This window comes from Cebus imitator, unplaced genomic scaffold (genome assembly GCF_001604975.1).
Source record: "Cebus imitator isolate Cc_AM_T3 unplaced genomic scaffold, Cebus_imitator-1.0 Scaffold112, whole genome shotgun sequence".
Lineage (NCBI taxonomy): Eukaryota > Metazoa > Chordata > Mammalia > Primates > Cebidae > Cebus > Cebus imitator.
Window position 1 is genome coordinate 4,251,148 of NW_016107427.1, and position 14,009 is coordinate 4,265,156.

At 51.4% G+C, this 14,009-nt stretch overlaps 1 protein-coding gene across 2 annotated transcripts in view; it reads right to left on the reverse strand.

The window, feature by feature from the left end:
• Positions 1–1,715: 1,715 nt before the first annotated feature.
• ABCG1 (ATP binding cassette subfamily G member 1) overlaps positions 1,716–14,009 on the reverse strand; it is a 78,836-nt gene continuing 66,542 nt past the window's right edge. Inside the window, exons 8-15 of one of the 2 annotated variants that reach the window (XM_017538602.2) lie at positions 13,544–13,658; positions 11,496–11,680; positions 11,259–11,360; positions 8,883–9,051; positions 7,915–8,015; positions 7,445–7,603; positions 5,132–5,250; positions 1,716–3,685 (exon numbers count right to left, since the gene is read on the reverse strand). In XM_017538602.2, the coding sequence (XP_017394091.1) occupies positions 3,457–3,685; positions 5,132–5,250; positions 7,445–7,603; positions 7,915–8,015; positions 8,883–9,051; positions 11,259–11,360; positions 11,496–11,680; positions 13,544–13,658 (1,179 nt within the window). In that variant the 3' untranslated portion in view covers positions 1,716–3,456. The remainder of the gene's footprint in view (positions 3,686–5,131; positions 5,251–7,444; positions 7,604–7,914; positions 8,016–8,882; positions 9,052–11,258; positions 11,361–11,495; positions 11,681–13,543; positions 13,659–14,009) is intronic. The other variant, XM_017538603.2, reaches the window with a different exon arrangement.

The following is a 14,009-nucleotide window of genomic DNA, read 5'->3' on the forward strand; positions in this document are numbered from 1 at the left end:
AACCTCCAGGGCCTGGGACAGCACCAGGCGAGAGGGGTGAGTCAGTAAGGGTTTGAGGAGTGGGCAGGGGACAGAGGGGTTCTGAGGGCATCCAGCCCAGCGCCTGGAACAAGCCATGAGGAAAGGTGCTCGGTGCGCCAGGCCTCATGCCTTCTCTTCTCGCTCCACCAACCAAGCCCGGTTTCTGCCCTATGAGTGTGGTCTGTCCCGATGGACGGCTGGGAGAATGCCTGTTTGTGGGTTTCTACGACGAGTTTTCACCTCAAATCTCCAAGTCCCATTTCCTGGTCCTGGAGGCACCTCCCCAGGTGATGTAATCCAATTCTAGCATCGACTGTGTAAAACTTTGCAGTTACCCCCCTTCCTGGGGACAGCTGCACACTTCACCCACTTGGGGACTTTCAGAGAATTCAATCTCCAGTTGATGTTCAGCCAGAGGAGAAGAAAGAGAGGCACAAAATACTTTGGATGCAGACAAAGGCGAATGGCCCCAGCAGCTTCACTCAAACACCCATCTTCACCTACACTAACCACTGGGGTGCTGCGGATCTTTGTCCAAAGTTTAATCCTTCCTTCCAACTGAAGAAACTCAATCAGAGATGAAAAGAATACCTGGGTCATGACATTCAGCAATTACTGAAACAAATTAGATTTGGGGAGTTGGCCTGGGTTTAAGTTCCAACGTGTGAAAGACAGCACATCACCATGTGCCTCTTAACCACGGCTAGTTAGGGAAGTAAATCAGTGAGTAGCTTGCTGTTATCTTAGGTCACCGGAGTAAGGCATTTTACCAAACTACCTTAACACAAAAAGCAAGGGGAAATATCTGGAAAGCTAAACAATAGCATTTGAGCCAATGCTGCCAAGGGTCACGAGGAAAATGCCCAACCAGGGACCCCTGCTGAACCTGGAAGAGGGATGCCGGCTGCGCCTGGGACAGATGTACCCTCTCTTTTCCTGGCTGTGGGTTTTCCTGCAGTCTACAGGAGACGGCTGAGCAAAGGCATCCTGGGACACTGACTGCAGAATCCTTACCTGCTCCAGTTGAGGTGAGCAAGGCGTAGATGGAGCTCGGTGTTAGGTGCTGCATTAGCCCATAGCTCCCCGAGCTCCAGCCAGGCAGCTCCATTCCTTCAAAAAATAAACCCCCTTGATCTCACATACCCATTCCCTTCTTGCAGCCTAACAGCGCTCATGGTTCCCAAGCTCTTCCCCCTGGGAAGTACCCTGATCAAACTCCTACGAAAGTAATTCCGTCAAAGGGCTCAGGTGCTCTTGGAAAGCAGATTTTAAATCCAGAAGCATCTCACTCTTTCCTGCTGAAATTGATGAGGCACAGCAAGTGGTCTCAGCAAACAAGACCAAGCTGCTTCTGGAGCAGGGCTGTGGGCCGTGCATGGTTCCTGACAGACACACCCCTACTAGGGCCATGAGCCCACAACACAAATCCACAATGGGAAAGGCTCACCCCGAGGGAGCGGGCGCCTTCAACACTGACCTCGCTCCATGTAGTTCTGAGCCATGAGCAAGGACTTTCGGCCTTTTCCGATTCTGTATTTCACCAGGCTGTTCCTATGTAGGTCTTCCCTATGAACAACATCTTACAAGAAGATCTATTTTGAAATTAAATGAGGACTTTTCATAAAGGCTAAGTTGGACTCTGGTTAAAATCTAAATCTGGAAGGCAATGCCATATTTGTATAGAACAAGCACACTTAAAATTACACTTTAATATCTACCTCAATTGTGTTTACTAAAAAAGATCTAGGAGTAAAAAAGGAATCTCTAAGAATTTACAAACTAAATCCACGTATAAATAAAATTCAGACCCTTTTCGTTCTTTCAAAGTGGGAAACGAGCTTCAAGGACATCACCGAGGAATCCCACCACCTTTGGGCTGGCAATGGCCTTGAGTACAATGTGGCACAACTGTTTACAGATGAGGAAAAATGTGGCTCAGAGACGTTCACTGATTTGCCCACAAAAATAGTCTTTCAATTGGAAGTCCTGATTCGATAGTGATATTCTGGAAGGAGAAAACAATGGCATTTTCTGAAAGATGGACATCTTTGGCTGGAATTGCCTTCTCTGCATGAGGTCAAACTGCCTCCAAGAGCTGACAAGTGCATAGGCAGCCTTGCTATGGATTCAAAGCCACCTGATCTCCAGTTACGCACTGTGCCTACCCTAGCAGGATTTTACTTATGCAATTCAGTCACAGGAGAGAAGGGGTTTCCAATATTCAAAGTTTACACAAGCTGAACACCGAGGTGGTGATGTGGCTGTGAGGTCACAAAAGCCAGAGATGAAATCCCCACAGCTCTAAATGCATTGTGTGATCAAGTTTCAAATGCCTCAGCATGCTGAAGCCCTTGGATTCCGATGCCATCTCGTTGCCATCCTCCCCTCCTGTGTACTTAGCCCATCAGCCACTGCTGGCTGCTCCTGCAGAGCCAACCCTCAAAGGTCGCACCTGAAATTTCACTAAGCCCTGTTCTTCCAGGTTCAGCGGAGGTAGTTGATATGATATAGGAGGAAAGGAAAACTGGTTTTTTTTTTTTTTTTTTTTTTTTTTTTTTTTAAATCAACCAAGGCAAAATTAAGGTAGTCAGAAAGCTAGGAAGAAACAAACAATATATTTTGCTTAAAATGAGAAGCATGTGGAAAATAAAAGACTTTGAAAGAGTAGGCCAATGTCTTCTTACAACTTTTTGTATAGCTTTTAAAAAATTCTGCATGGCTCAGTGTAGACGGCGTCCACACCTCTCCTCCGCCTGGAACCTGCATTCGATCCTTCACAAGTGCTGTCTGTGTATGAGACCAGCTAGGTGATTCAGTTAAACCCCTTTCCTCTCTAAACAGAATACGAAATTTACCCTGAATCATTCTTCAACAAGTACTAAAAAGGTACAATTTCTTAAAGTGAATGCATTGTATGAACTTTTGGCTTCCAAAAATGACTTCTCGTTGGAAAAGAGACACACCTTAGAAAGATGAAACTATGAAAAACAACAGTCATAACGTGGAATCGCTCCGTGCCTGGACCCTCTGCCTCGAGGCCTCTGACTGCACAGCCATCCGCTGAGAGGGTGCTTGTGGTCCCCCACCCAGGACCCAGGGTGCCTGGTGCTAAGGAGGAACGGGACTGACCGAGGAAGTCTCTCGTCACCAGCTGTGTTGCAGTTTTAAATTCTGCCCCAGTTGTGGTATTTAAAATTCTGTATGTAAAAGAAAAAACCCCCAACCTTCCTACATCTTCCTAGTTAAAGCTAGAAAGGGGAGTGAAGACCCAACCGAGCTGGGCGGAGCCGCTGAACACCCACAACCCAACGTGGTTCTAGGGCTTGGATCAGAAGAGTCTCTGCATCGTTGGTCGGGCACAGGCTTGCCTCCTCGATTCTAGACGTGCCCTCGGCCACAGTGTCTAATCTTCCTCTTTACTGGCATTCGGGTGTTTTACCTCTCTGCCCGGATTTTGTACCTGAGCACAAAATAGGCAATGAGGCGCAGTGAGATGAAGAAAATCCCAAGCACGACGAAGTCCAGGTAGAGCTTGGCGTTTTCCACGTCCAGCTCCCTCAGGATGGCCTCCGACTTCTGGAAGTGGCATGTCTCGTCGATGTCACAGTGCAGATCTTCTCGGTCTAAGCCGTAGATGGAGAGGATGACCCCTTCAAACCCATACCTGGAGGAAAGGTCGGGCGTGAGGGAGGACGCTCTCCCAGCCAGCCACACCGCTGGCTGAAGGTCAAAGTTGTTCACCCTCCCTGCGCTTCCCAGCCCACCTTTCCCTCCTTCCCAAAGAGCTGGCTTCCCAGAATACTTCCTCCCCTCCCACCACCTTCTTAAGATAAACACACCCAGCAGCTCCACTATGTTTTCCTTCCAATTTTGTTTCTTCCAGGGCCCCCAGCAAAAAACCAAGTAGAATGAGCAGGAGATACTCATTCACTGGTGAAATGCACTGAAAAACCTTTTGTCCACTTCCGAGGTTACATACTTTCTAATGCTGGAATTGGGCAGGCCAACTTGCAAGGACTTGAGAGCATTTCTATGAAACATTCCTGCCCCCTTCTCCCTCTGTTCCAGCCCTGCCCTGTCAGAACAAAAGCACTAATTTGGAGAAGAAAGACGTTGGTTTCTGATTTCCTGGTGTTGGAGCACACACAGGCTGTTGAAACTCTGTATAAGTGCTTTGTTTTGATTCTGTTTTCCTCAACAATATACCTGGGTCTGAACTGACATTCTAGAAAGGAAGAGCTTGTTCCCAACTTTGGATCTTTGTGTCATGTGGAACTTCTGCAGCTCGGAAGATGGGTGCTGCCCATGGTGGGGACAGTGTGCCAACATTTTGTGCAGAGGGCACAAAACCCCGTAGCCAAGGACCCGAGGCACTAGGCATTCTCATTCAAAGATACTAGAATGTTTAGGATGTTTAAAAAGGGCATTTTTTTTTTTTTTTTTTGAGATGGAGTCACCTCTGTTGCCCAGGCTGGAGTGCAGTGGCACAATCTCAGCTCACTGTAACCTCTGCCTCCTGGGTTCAGGGGATCCTCCCACCTCAACCTCCTGAGTAGCTGGAATTAGTCACGTGCCACCATGCTCAGCTAATTGTTTTGTGTTTTTAGTGGAGACAAGTTTTCACCATATTGGCCAGCTGGTCTTGAACTCCTGACCTCAAGTGATCTGCCCACCTCGGCCCCCCAAAGTGCTGGGATTACAGGCATGAGCTGCCGCACCCAGCCCCCACCAGATTTCCTATAAAGGTTTTACAATCAGTACTTGTTAGGAGCACTGTTCACTTTGGAGAGGAAGAACGTCCTAAACGATGGAAGCGTTTCCACTGAAGGCTGCTCTCGCAAAGTCTGGAACGCGAGGACCTGCCAGGGCTCTCAGGGTGTGAGGCGCTGGTTTCTGTGGCCTCCTTGTTTACTGTGTGTGTCTGTGTGTGTCTGTTGGTGAGGGTGGGAGCAGGTGGAAGTAGGAGGAAGATGGAAGGCATGGATCCTCATATGCGTGATTCATATTTGGCCAGATGTCCAGAGGGGCTTTTTGAGCTCCTCACACCATTGGAGACGGTTCTTCCCTATCACCCTGGGTCCCCATGCCACACGTGCCCTGCGCCTACTACCTGACATAGGAAATGTAGGACATCCACTGCAGGTATGTGGGGATGGTGTCAAAGCTCACGAAGAACCCCGAGAACAGGAGCACTGGGATGGCCGTCACCGGGCCCACGAAGGTGGCCACCTGGAGTTGGGGGGACACAGGATAGCTGTAGCAGAACCCACAGGTTGGCCTCCTGCAGACGGGGGTTCGCCCACCCCAGCTTCCCCCAGGCAGGGCCAGGGCACCTTCTGGGCACAGTAATGAGGGTACTTTATGGGGCAGAGGGTGCAGTGTCCCTGAGGGGTGAGGTCACCATCTCTGAGGTCCCCCTGCTGTGACACAGGAGCCCCAGAGCCTCCTGCAGCCCAGGGTAAGCTGGGACCTGGTGGATGTCCCTAGGGCCAGACAGATGAGGGCACACCCTCCTCAAGGGGCTGCCATCTGCTCCTCCACAGCTGTCCGTGGGGGGCTAAGGACCGTGCCTGGCCCATGGCAGGTGTGTGGCAGGCATCCCCGCAGTCGGGGCCCAGTGGAGGGACTGTAGACTCTGCATGTGGGATGGGCGCCTACCTGTCAGCACCAGCGGGAGAGCGGCCCAGAGATGGGACCAACAGCTGCGACTCAGGGTTCAGAGGGAGCACAGGTCCAGCCAGGGGCTGTGAGGGTGTGGGGGATAGGAGGGTGTGGGGTGTGTGTGTGTGTGGTGTGTGTGGTGTGTATGTAGTGTGTGCATAGTATGCAATGTTTGTAGTGTGTAGTATATGCATGTACAGTGAGTGGTGTGTGTGCATAGCAGGTAGTGTGTAATGTGTGTTTGTGCATGTGCAGTGTCTGGAGTGTGGTATGTGGTCTGTACTATGTGTTGTGTTTAAGTAGTGTTTGTGTGTGTGGTGTAGTGTGTGTATGTAGTGTGTAGTGTATGTCTATAGTGTGTGTGGTGTGTAATGTGTGATGTGTAGTGTGGTTTTTGTGTAGTGTGTGTGTGTGCAGTGTGTGGGGTATGGTATGTGGTATGTACTGTGTGGTGTGCACATGTAGTATTTGTGTGTGTGTAGTGCGTTGTGTGTGTAGTGTATACAGTATGGTGCGTGTGTAGTTTGGTGTGTTTAGTGTGGTGTATGTAGTCTATGGTGTGTATATTGTGTGTAGGTGGTGTGTCTGCAGTGTGTGGTGTGGTGTGTCTGCAGTGTGTGGTGTGTAGTGTGGTGTGTGGTGTGTAGTGTGGTGTGTGTGTAGTGTGTGGTGTGTAGTGTAGGGTGTGTGTGTACTGTGGTGTGTGTGTACTGCAGTGTGTGTGTATGTAGTGTGTAGGTGGTGTGTCTGCAGTGTGTGGTGTGGTGTGTGTGTAGTGTGTGGTGTGTAGTGTAGGGTGTGTGTGTGTGTGTACTGTGGTGTGTGCATATGCAATGTGTAGGTGGTGTGTCTGCAGTGTGTGGTGTGTAGTTTAGTGTGTGTCTGCATGTGCTGTATGCAGCTGTGCAAACAGGGGCATCCCAGCCCTGCTCCGATCAGTGATCCCCGTGGAGCCTGAGCGCCCTGGGCAGGAGGCCTGGGAGTGGCTAAGCAGGTGCTCTGGGGCTGGCTTTGGGGGACGTGGGTTGCCATGGCTAGTGTGAGCCTGGCACCTTCCTGCAGTGTCATCTTTGGTCCCATGGCAGCCTTGTGAGATGGCTATCCTCACCCAGGGTGAGGGCACTGGGGCCCTAGGGGCCAGGAATCCAGCTCATGGTGGCCTGGAGGTGACCAGGAATAAACTGCACCCAGCTGGGGGCCTCAGGTGTTCCCAATCCACCCAGAATTAATGCTTTTGTCTGGAAGGACAGGCTCAGCCAGGGCGCCCTGAAGCCACAGAAGAGGAGAACCTGCAGGTGCATGTGGGTGGCAGGTAGGGGGATAGGGTGGGCAGTGGGAGAAGGAAGGAGCTGGGGGAGAGGCCGAGGTGACCCTGCAGAGGCAGCCATGCAGCTGCTGAGAGCTTGGCCCCGGAGCCAGCGGTGCGACCCTAACAGATCACTTTGCATCTCTGGGACTCAGTGTCCGCCTGTGTAAAACAGGGCCAGCACAGCACCTAAGCGTGGCTGTGCTCGGGGCTAGGAGCTCAGATTTGCGGGGCGCTGGGAAGAGCACGAGGCAGGCAGTCAGCACACGTGAGAGCGCCTGCTGTGCGCACCGTGGAAGCCCCCGGATCCTGACCACCCGACAATGCGGGCCCTTCCCACGGGACTGACCCCATCTAGGAGGTCAGGGCGGAGGTAGGGGAGGCATGGCAGAGCCCCCTAGCTCAGGCCAAGGTGGCGCAGGGAAGCCCGGCCCTCAGCGCCCCACGGGCTGGCACCTGCAGGGATGTGGAGGCGGCTCCGATCAGCAGGCCCAGGGACTGCGCCACCAGGGAAGTCATGGTGCCCAGCGCGGCAAACAGCACGAAGCGCACGGCGTCGGACGGCTGCGACGTCATCCAGTACACGATGCTGCAGTAGGCCACCGGGAACATGATCTGGAAGCAAGGACCCGTCAGCCGCCAGCTCCGCCGCTTCCCACCACCGCGGGCCAACCAACAGTGCAGCTCCAGCCAGAGCTCTGGGAGTCCGGTCCTTCCCCCCCAGCCCCCGCCAGCGCTCCGGAAGTCGGCCCCTTCCCCCCCAGCCCCCGCCAGCGCTCCGGAAGTCGGCCTCTTTCCCCCCCAGCGGAAGTCAGTTCCTTCCCCACGCTACCCTGCATACTCGGCAGGCTCTCTTACTCGATATAAAGAGCGTGCAGGAGAACTCCTGCCCCGGCTTCCTATTCCAGCCCCGCCGGCTAACACACCTGAAAGGGCACGTCCGCCATGGTCTTGGCTAGGTAATAGGCCTTCAGGCTGTACCAGTAGTTCAGGTGTTCCCGAAGAAAGACTCCCATCTCCAGAGGAACTAGGAGATAGAAAAGCGAAGAAGAAGGGTCAGCGGCCACGCGCGGCGAGCCTGTTCAACATCCGAACAGGCGATCTTGAGCCGTGCGGCTCGCAACTCAGCTCTGGCCTGCAGCACCAAGAGACTGAAGAAACAGGGCACATGTTTTACTATCCTGGAAAACTCGCCACCCGTGCGTGTAACCTGAAGAGTCATCAAGTGGAGAATCAGGGTGGGGAGCAGGTCTGTGAATACAAAGCATCATCTTAGTGATGAATGCGAGGATTCACGCCTGGCCTTACTCTTCCTGAGTCTGCCTCTTCTGAAACTGCATCAATGTTGTCCCTTTCTGTGAGCAAGGCTGCAAGCTGCTCTTAGAAATCAGGGGCAGCTCGGGGAGGAGGTACCTAGGCAGGAGCTGTTTATGCTGAAGTCCTGGAGAAGCAGCAGCTGTGTTTGCTGTCAGCCCACAGTGATCAAGGGCAGCCTCCTTGTAAACAAACTGAAGTTGTGTGGAGATCCATCTAGGAGAGCTCATCTGCTCCCTAAGTGGGCTGTGCAGAGCTGTCTTAACAACTGGACTAGGTAATGCTTAAGCAGTAGAGTTAGGGGGCTCCTGATTAGTGAACCTTTGAGAAATCTCCCTCCCGTCAGCCCTCCACCATGCTTAAAACTCTTCCACTAGGGATTCATTCCTTTGGCTTAAATATTGTATTTTCTTATCTAATAGCAAATATAATACAACTTGCATCTGCCAACACAGAAGATAATATTTAACAAAAAGAAAACATTGTGTTTAGAAAACTCATCTGTTGGTCAAGGCATGACCTCAGGCCCCCATACTTGGGTAGGAATTGAAAATAAGGAAGTCTGCAGTCCATCACTCACACGTCAGGACGGTGGGCATGAGGGCCGCGAACATGAGGAACAGCATGGAGAAGAAGAGGAAGCCCGAGTTACTCAAGACCTTCTTGGCTTCATTCCCGATCCCCAAGTACAGCAGGCCAATGAGGAGGCCAATCCCGATGTGCGAGGTGATGCGCAGGTGCGTCAGGACCTGGGGGCAGAGCCGCGTCTTACCCAGTGCATGCACAGCCGTCCTCGGCGCGGAGGATAACCCGGCTGTGACTTTGGAAGCGTGCGGCCCTGAACTCTGGACAGTGGGTCTCAGGCTTCATCCTCCTTTCTCCTCCAGAAAAACAAGCCAAACCCTAAGACAACTCACATACATGCACACGCTCACACACATTCATACATACATGCTCACACACATATGCACACATGTCAGGCTTTTGTTGTGTTAAAACAGACATAACTACTATCCTTTGTTAAAGATTCAAAATGGAGAACAAGTCTACCCTGAGAAGAGTGGAAAGGTAAAAGCAATGGAGAGGGAAAAGTGTCTCTATCAGAGGCTTCAAGTGCTCTGGTATGGGCTATGGTGAGTCCCTCTGTCTTTCAAATTAGGTCCCAGAAGCCACACCAGACATTCAGCGCCTCCTAAGCAGGTGGCCAGATAGTCCACTTCCCTGGCGGACATTATTATGATTCCCATGTATTCACCACCTCCTTCCCTATAAGGAATTGCCCACTTCTCCACCCCAATCCTCATGATTCACAGTGCTTTCCTGAAGGAGAAATGGACTTGCCCAGCACCCTGGTTTCAGGCTTGGCCATGTGACTTGTTTAGGCCAATGGCATGTGAGTACAAGTGACCATCTGCCACCTCCAACTGGAAGTTTTAAGGGCTGTCATTTGGTTTCTCTCTTGCACTTTTCCTTTGACATGTTCCAGAAAGGCATGTCCAGATAGGAGCTGTCCCCAGGTGAGAAGACTTATGGGACAGAGAAACAACACAACCCACTGTTGCCACCCCTCACATAAGCAGGACACAAATATTGATGGAGGGAGACACGGACATTTTGGGAGTGTTTGTTACTGCAGCAGTACAGTCAACACTGACTATTGCAAATGGAAGAAAAGTAATTTGAAAGTTTAGTGATATGGCTTGAATCTGTGTCCCCACCCAAATCTCAAATTAAATTGTAATCCCCAGTGTTGGAATTGAGACCTGATTGGATCATGGGGCAGATGGACTTCCCCTTCAATCCTGTGCTTGTGACAGTGAGTGAATGATTGCGAGATCTGGATTTTTTTTTTTTTTTGAGGCAGAGTTTTGCTCTTGTTACCCAGGCTGGAGTGCAATGGTGTGATATCAGCTCACTGCAATCTCCGTCTCCTGGGTTCAAGCAGATCTCCTGCCTCGGTCTCCCAAGTAGCTGGGACTACAGGCACGCACCACCATGCCCAGCTAATTTTTGTATTTTTTAGTAAAGACGGGGTTTCACCATGTTGACCAAGATAGTCTCAATCTCTTGACCTCATGATCCACCTGTCTCAGCCTCCCAAAGTGCTGGGATTATAGGCGTGAGCCACTGCGCCCGGCCCAAGAGATCTGGATGTTTAAACGTGTGTAGTACTCCATCCGCCTTCCTCCTGCTCTGCCATGTAAGATCTGCCTGCCTCCCCTTCACCTTCCACCATGATTGAAAGTTTCCTGAGGCCTCCCCAGACATGCTTCCTATATGGCCTGCGCAACAATGAGCCAATTCAACCTCTTTTCTTTATAAATTCTCCAGAATCAAAGAAAGAAATGCCTCTTTCTTTCTTTCTTTCTCTTTCGTTCTCTTTCTTCCTTTCTTTTTTCTTTTTCTTTCATTCTTTCCTTCTTTCTTTCTCTCTCTCTTTCTCTTTCCTTCTTTCCTTCCTTTCCTTCTTTCTTTCCTTCCTTCCTTCCTTCTTTCTCTTCTCTTCTCTTCTCTTCTCTCTCTTCTCTCTTCTCTCTTTTCTCTTCTCTTCTCTTTCTTCTACAGGAGTCTTGCTCTGTTGCCCAGGTTGGAGTGCGGTGGTGAGATCTAGGCTTACTGCAACCTCCACCCCCTGGGTTCATGGAGTTCTCCTGCCTCAGCCTTCCTCGTAGCTGGGATTACAGGTGTGCGCTACCACAACCACTAATTTTTGTATTCTTAGTAGAGATGGGGTTTTGCCATGTTGGCCAGGCTGGTCTCAAACTCCTGACCTCAGGTGATCTGCCCGCCTTGGCCTCCCAAAGTGTTGGCATTAGAGGCATAAGCCACCGCGCCCAGCCTCGGGGATTTCTTTATAGCAGTGTGAGAATAAAGGAACACATTCCATCAGGATGAGTCTATGAGAAAATGACCCATGGCCTCCCGAGCCACGGGAGAAGATGCGAGGCAGCCTTACCGAGTCCCTCATGATGCTGAGGAAGGTCCTCTTGAAGAGGATACAGAACTGTGTCAGGCAGCTGGCGGAGAAGCTGTGGCAGCCTTCCATGGATGAGGAGTCCTGTGGACACACCCAAGAGGGGACTGGTGAAAGCCAGCCTGGAGCCACGGCTCCTTCTCACTCGGAAAGAGCTGTCATGCAGTGATGTACAGCGCCACATGCAGCCTCCCCGGGGGGCTTCGGGATTTGCATTACCTTTCTCAACCCCTTTAATCGTTTTGTCTGCTTTACCTCTTCAGAGGGCCGGTGCCAAAGAAAAGGGTTCACCTCGGCATCACCCCCAAGGTCTCTCTTATGGTCGGAGTCACACATGCCCTCCCGAACTGCTCTCACCAGGCGACCATTCTGATCACCATACTCGCCAGATGCAACCTCCATAACTGTAGGAGACACAGAAGTGGGGTCAGCCCAGGCTCCAGGAAAGACGCCCCAATCGCGCAAATGCGAAAGTCGTTTTTCAAGTGAGAATGTTTTAAAGTGATTACACAGGTGCTGCATGGCGGTGCTGATGGCATGACATCAGAATCACTTGTCAACCAGCATTTGGCCCGCAAACCCCTAGCCAGGCCGTTTATCATGTCAGGAGACTGAAAGCAAACACACACTGCGCTGTTGGTGGGTGCATCTACTGATGGCTCATCCAGCCGGTACTTAAATGCCTGCTCTGTGCCAGCCTCCAAGGTGGAGCTGGGGAGGGGGGCAGAAAGAAGGAAGCAGGACTCCTCCCTAAGGAGCCTGTGGTTTGGCAGGGTGTGATGAGAGCTGAAGCAGTTCTATAAGACCACAGAGGACATGCCCACCACCACATGTGTGGCTGGCACCCTGGGGACTTGGCGGTCCTGGGAACCTCGACCTGCACCTCTCAGAGCCCAGTGAGTATCTCCTGCACTGGCCTCCCAACTCTGCACCTGCTCCTGCTGTCCCTCCCGCGTCTCAATCTTCACCTCATCCCTCCGCCTGCCGACTCGCTCCCCCAAGGCTTCCTCCCGCCTCGACGTCCTCTGCAGCCCGCGGCTCCTTCCACACTCCCGTGGCAAGTGGTCTCATCCCTCTGCCTGCCTCTGTTTTCTCACAAGCCCTCCGCCCTCTCCTACCTCTGTGTCCTCCCTGTGTGACGCCTCGCCCCTCACTCCAGTAATATTCTTGCTGAGGCCGAAAGCTCCCAATGCTGTTGCCTTTTCCGTACTTCCCTCTGGCAGAGCCAGCTACCTGCTTCTTCCTAGCTGGTATGGGGCCACCATACCTCCTAGATCAAACCACAAACCAGGACCTATTGGCTCCACCAGAAAGTTATCCTCAAGGGCTCCAAACAAGCCCACAGCACTGCCAGGCAACGTTTCCATGCTTCCAGGCCCCTGTGGTCACCCGCACCCACTACAGTGGGCCACACTTCCCTCACTCCACCACCCACTCTCTGGTCAGATGACACTGAGGAAATGGAAGCCCCAGAAGGGACCATCCTCATCTCTCTGGGACCTCTCACATCCCCATGCGCCATGTCTTTCCTCTCCTTCCTGCCCACCCATCCCTCCAGGTTCTCACCTCCATGCAGACTTCAGACCTCACCTCCCCTGCTGCACTCATCAGCATCCATTACTGATCTGTTACTGATCTGTTACTCTCCCTTGTGAGTGAGCGTGAAACCAGAACCACAGCCTCCCGGGGCTCCCGCCTCTCTCAAACCACCCTCCCTGCACCCCGTGCCCTCTCTCCTCGCCATCACAGCCTACCCGTTGTGAGTGAGAGGCACTTCCCGTGAACTGGCTCATGGAACACAATTTGGGAAATAATGTAGAAAACATAGAGTCCTGGAAATTGTATAAATCAAATATTGTAAAGAAAAGTGACAGATTAAGGCTGATGGCTGGAAGGTGAAGGAGGAGAGAAGTCCACCTGGACCGTCATCATGAAACCTTATTTGGAAAAGGGTCTTTGCAGAGGTAATTAGGATCTGGAGATGAATGATCCTGGACTTAGGGCCTAAATCCAAAAACTGCTGTCCTGGGGCGATCAGCACACACAGACAGGAGAGGGGCGGAGACTGGCTGGCCAGATGCTTTTACCTAGTGTCTAGGAAAGGAAGCTAATTTTGTTGTTCTTTAAAAGTTTTATCACTGGATGACACTTGAGCCATTTGTGGTATGTTCAAGTGATTTCTGAGTTGGGGGCGTCGGCTAAAAGTGAAACCCACAGAGGAGGAAAATCCCCTTCCCGTCCCCCAAGCTGCTCAGGGCTCCGCTTACCAAAATCTGCTGGGTTGTGGTAGGTTGGGCAGTTCAGACCCAAATCCCGCAAATATGGCACAAGATTGGAGACTTTTCCCCGGTACACACATTGTCCTTGACTCAGGACGTAAAGCTGGAAAAAAGTAAGAAGAGAAAGGGATCAAGCCCTGCCTTCCTCGTAAAGCAACGGGAGCTCTCATCAATCAACCAATCAGTCAGCCCGCCCAACAACCAGCTGCTTCCTCTCCTGAGTGCTTGATATTATCCCCCAAGGGCCCTATTAAAATTTGAATGGAAAGCCATGATAAGTCGTGGAAGACAGAATATCACATGGCCAGGCGTGATTTTATTATATTGTTTGCTTTTTATTTTTCATGCTAACCACCTGCTCAGAAAAAATTTTGGAGCTACACACATTTTATCCCTTTGTGACTACTTTTGCTCAGACTAATATCAAAACCTGATTTTTTTTTTTTTTTTTTTT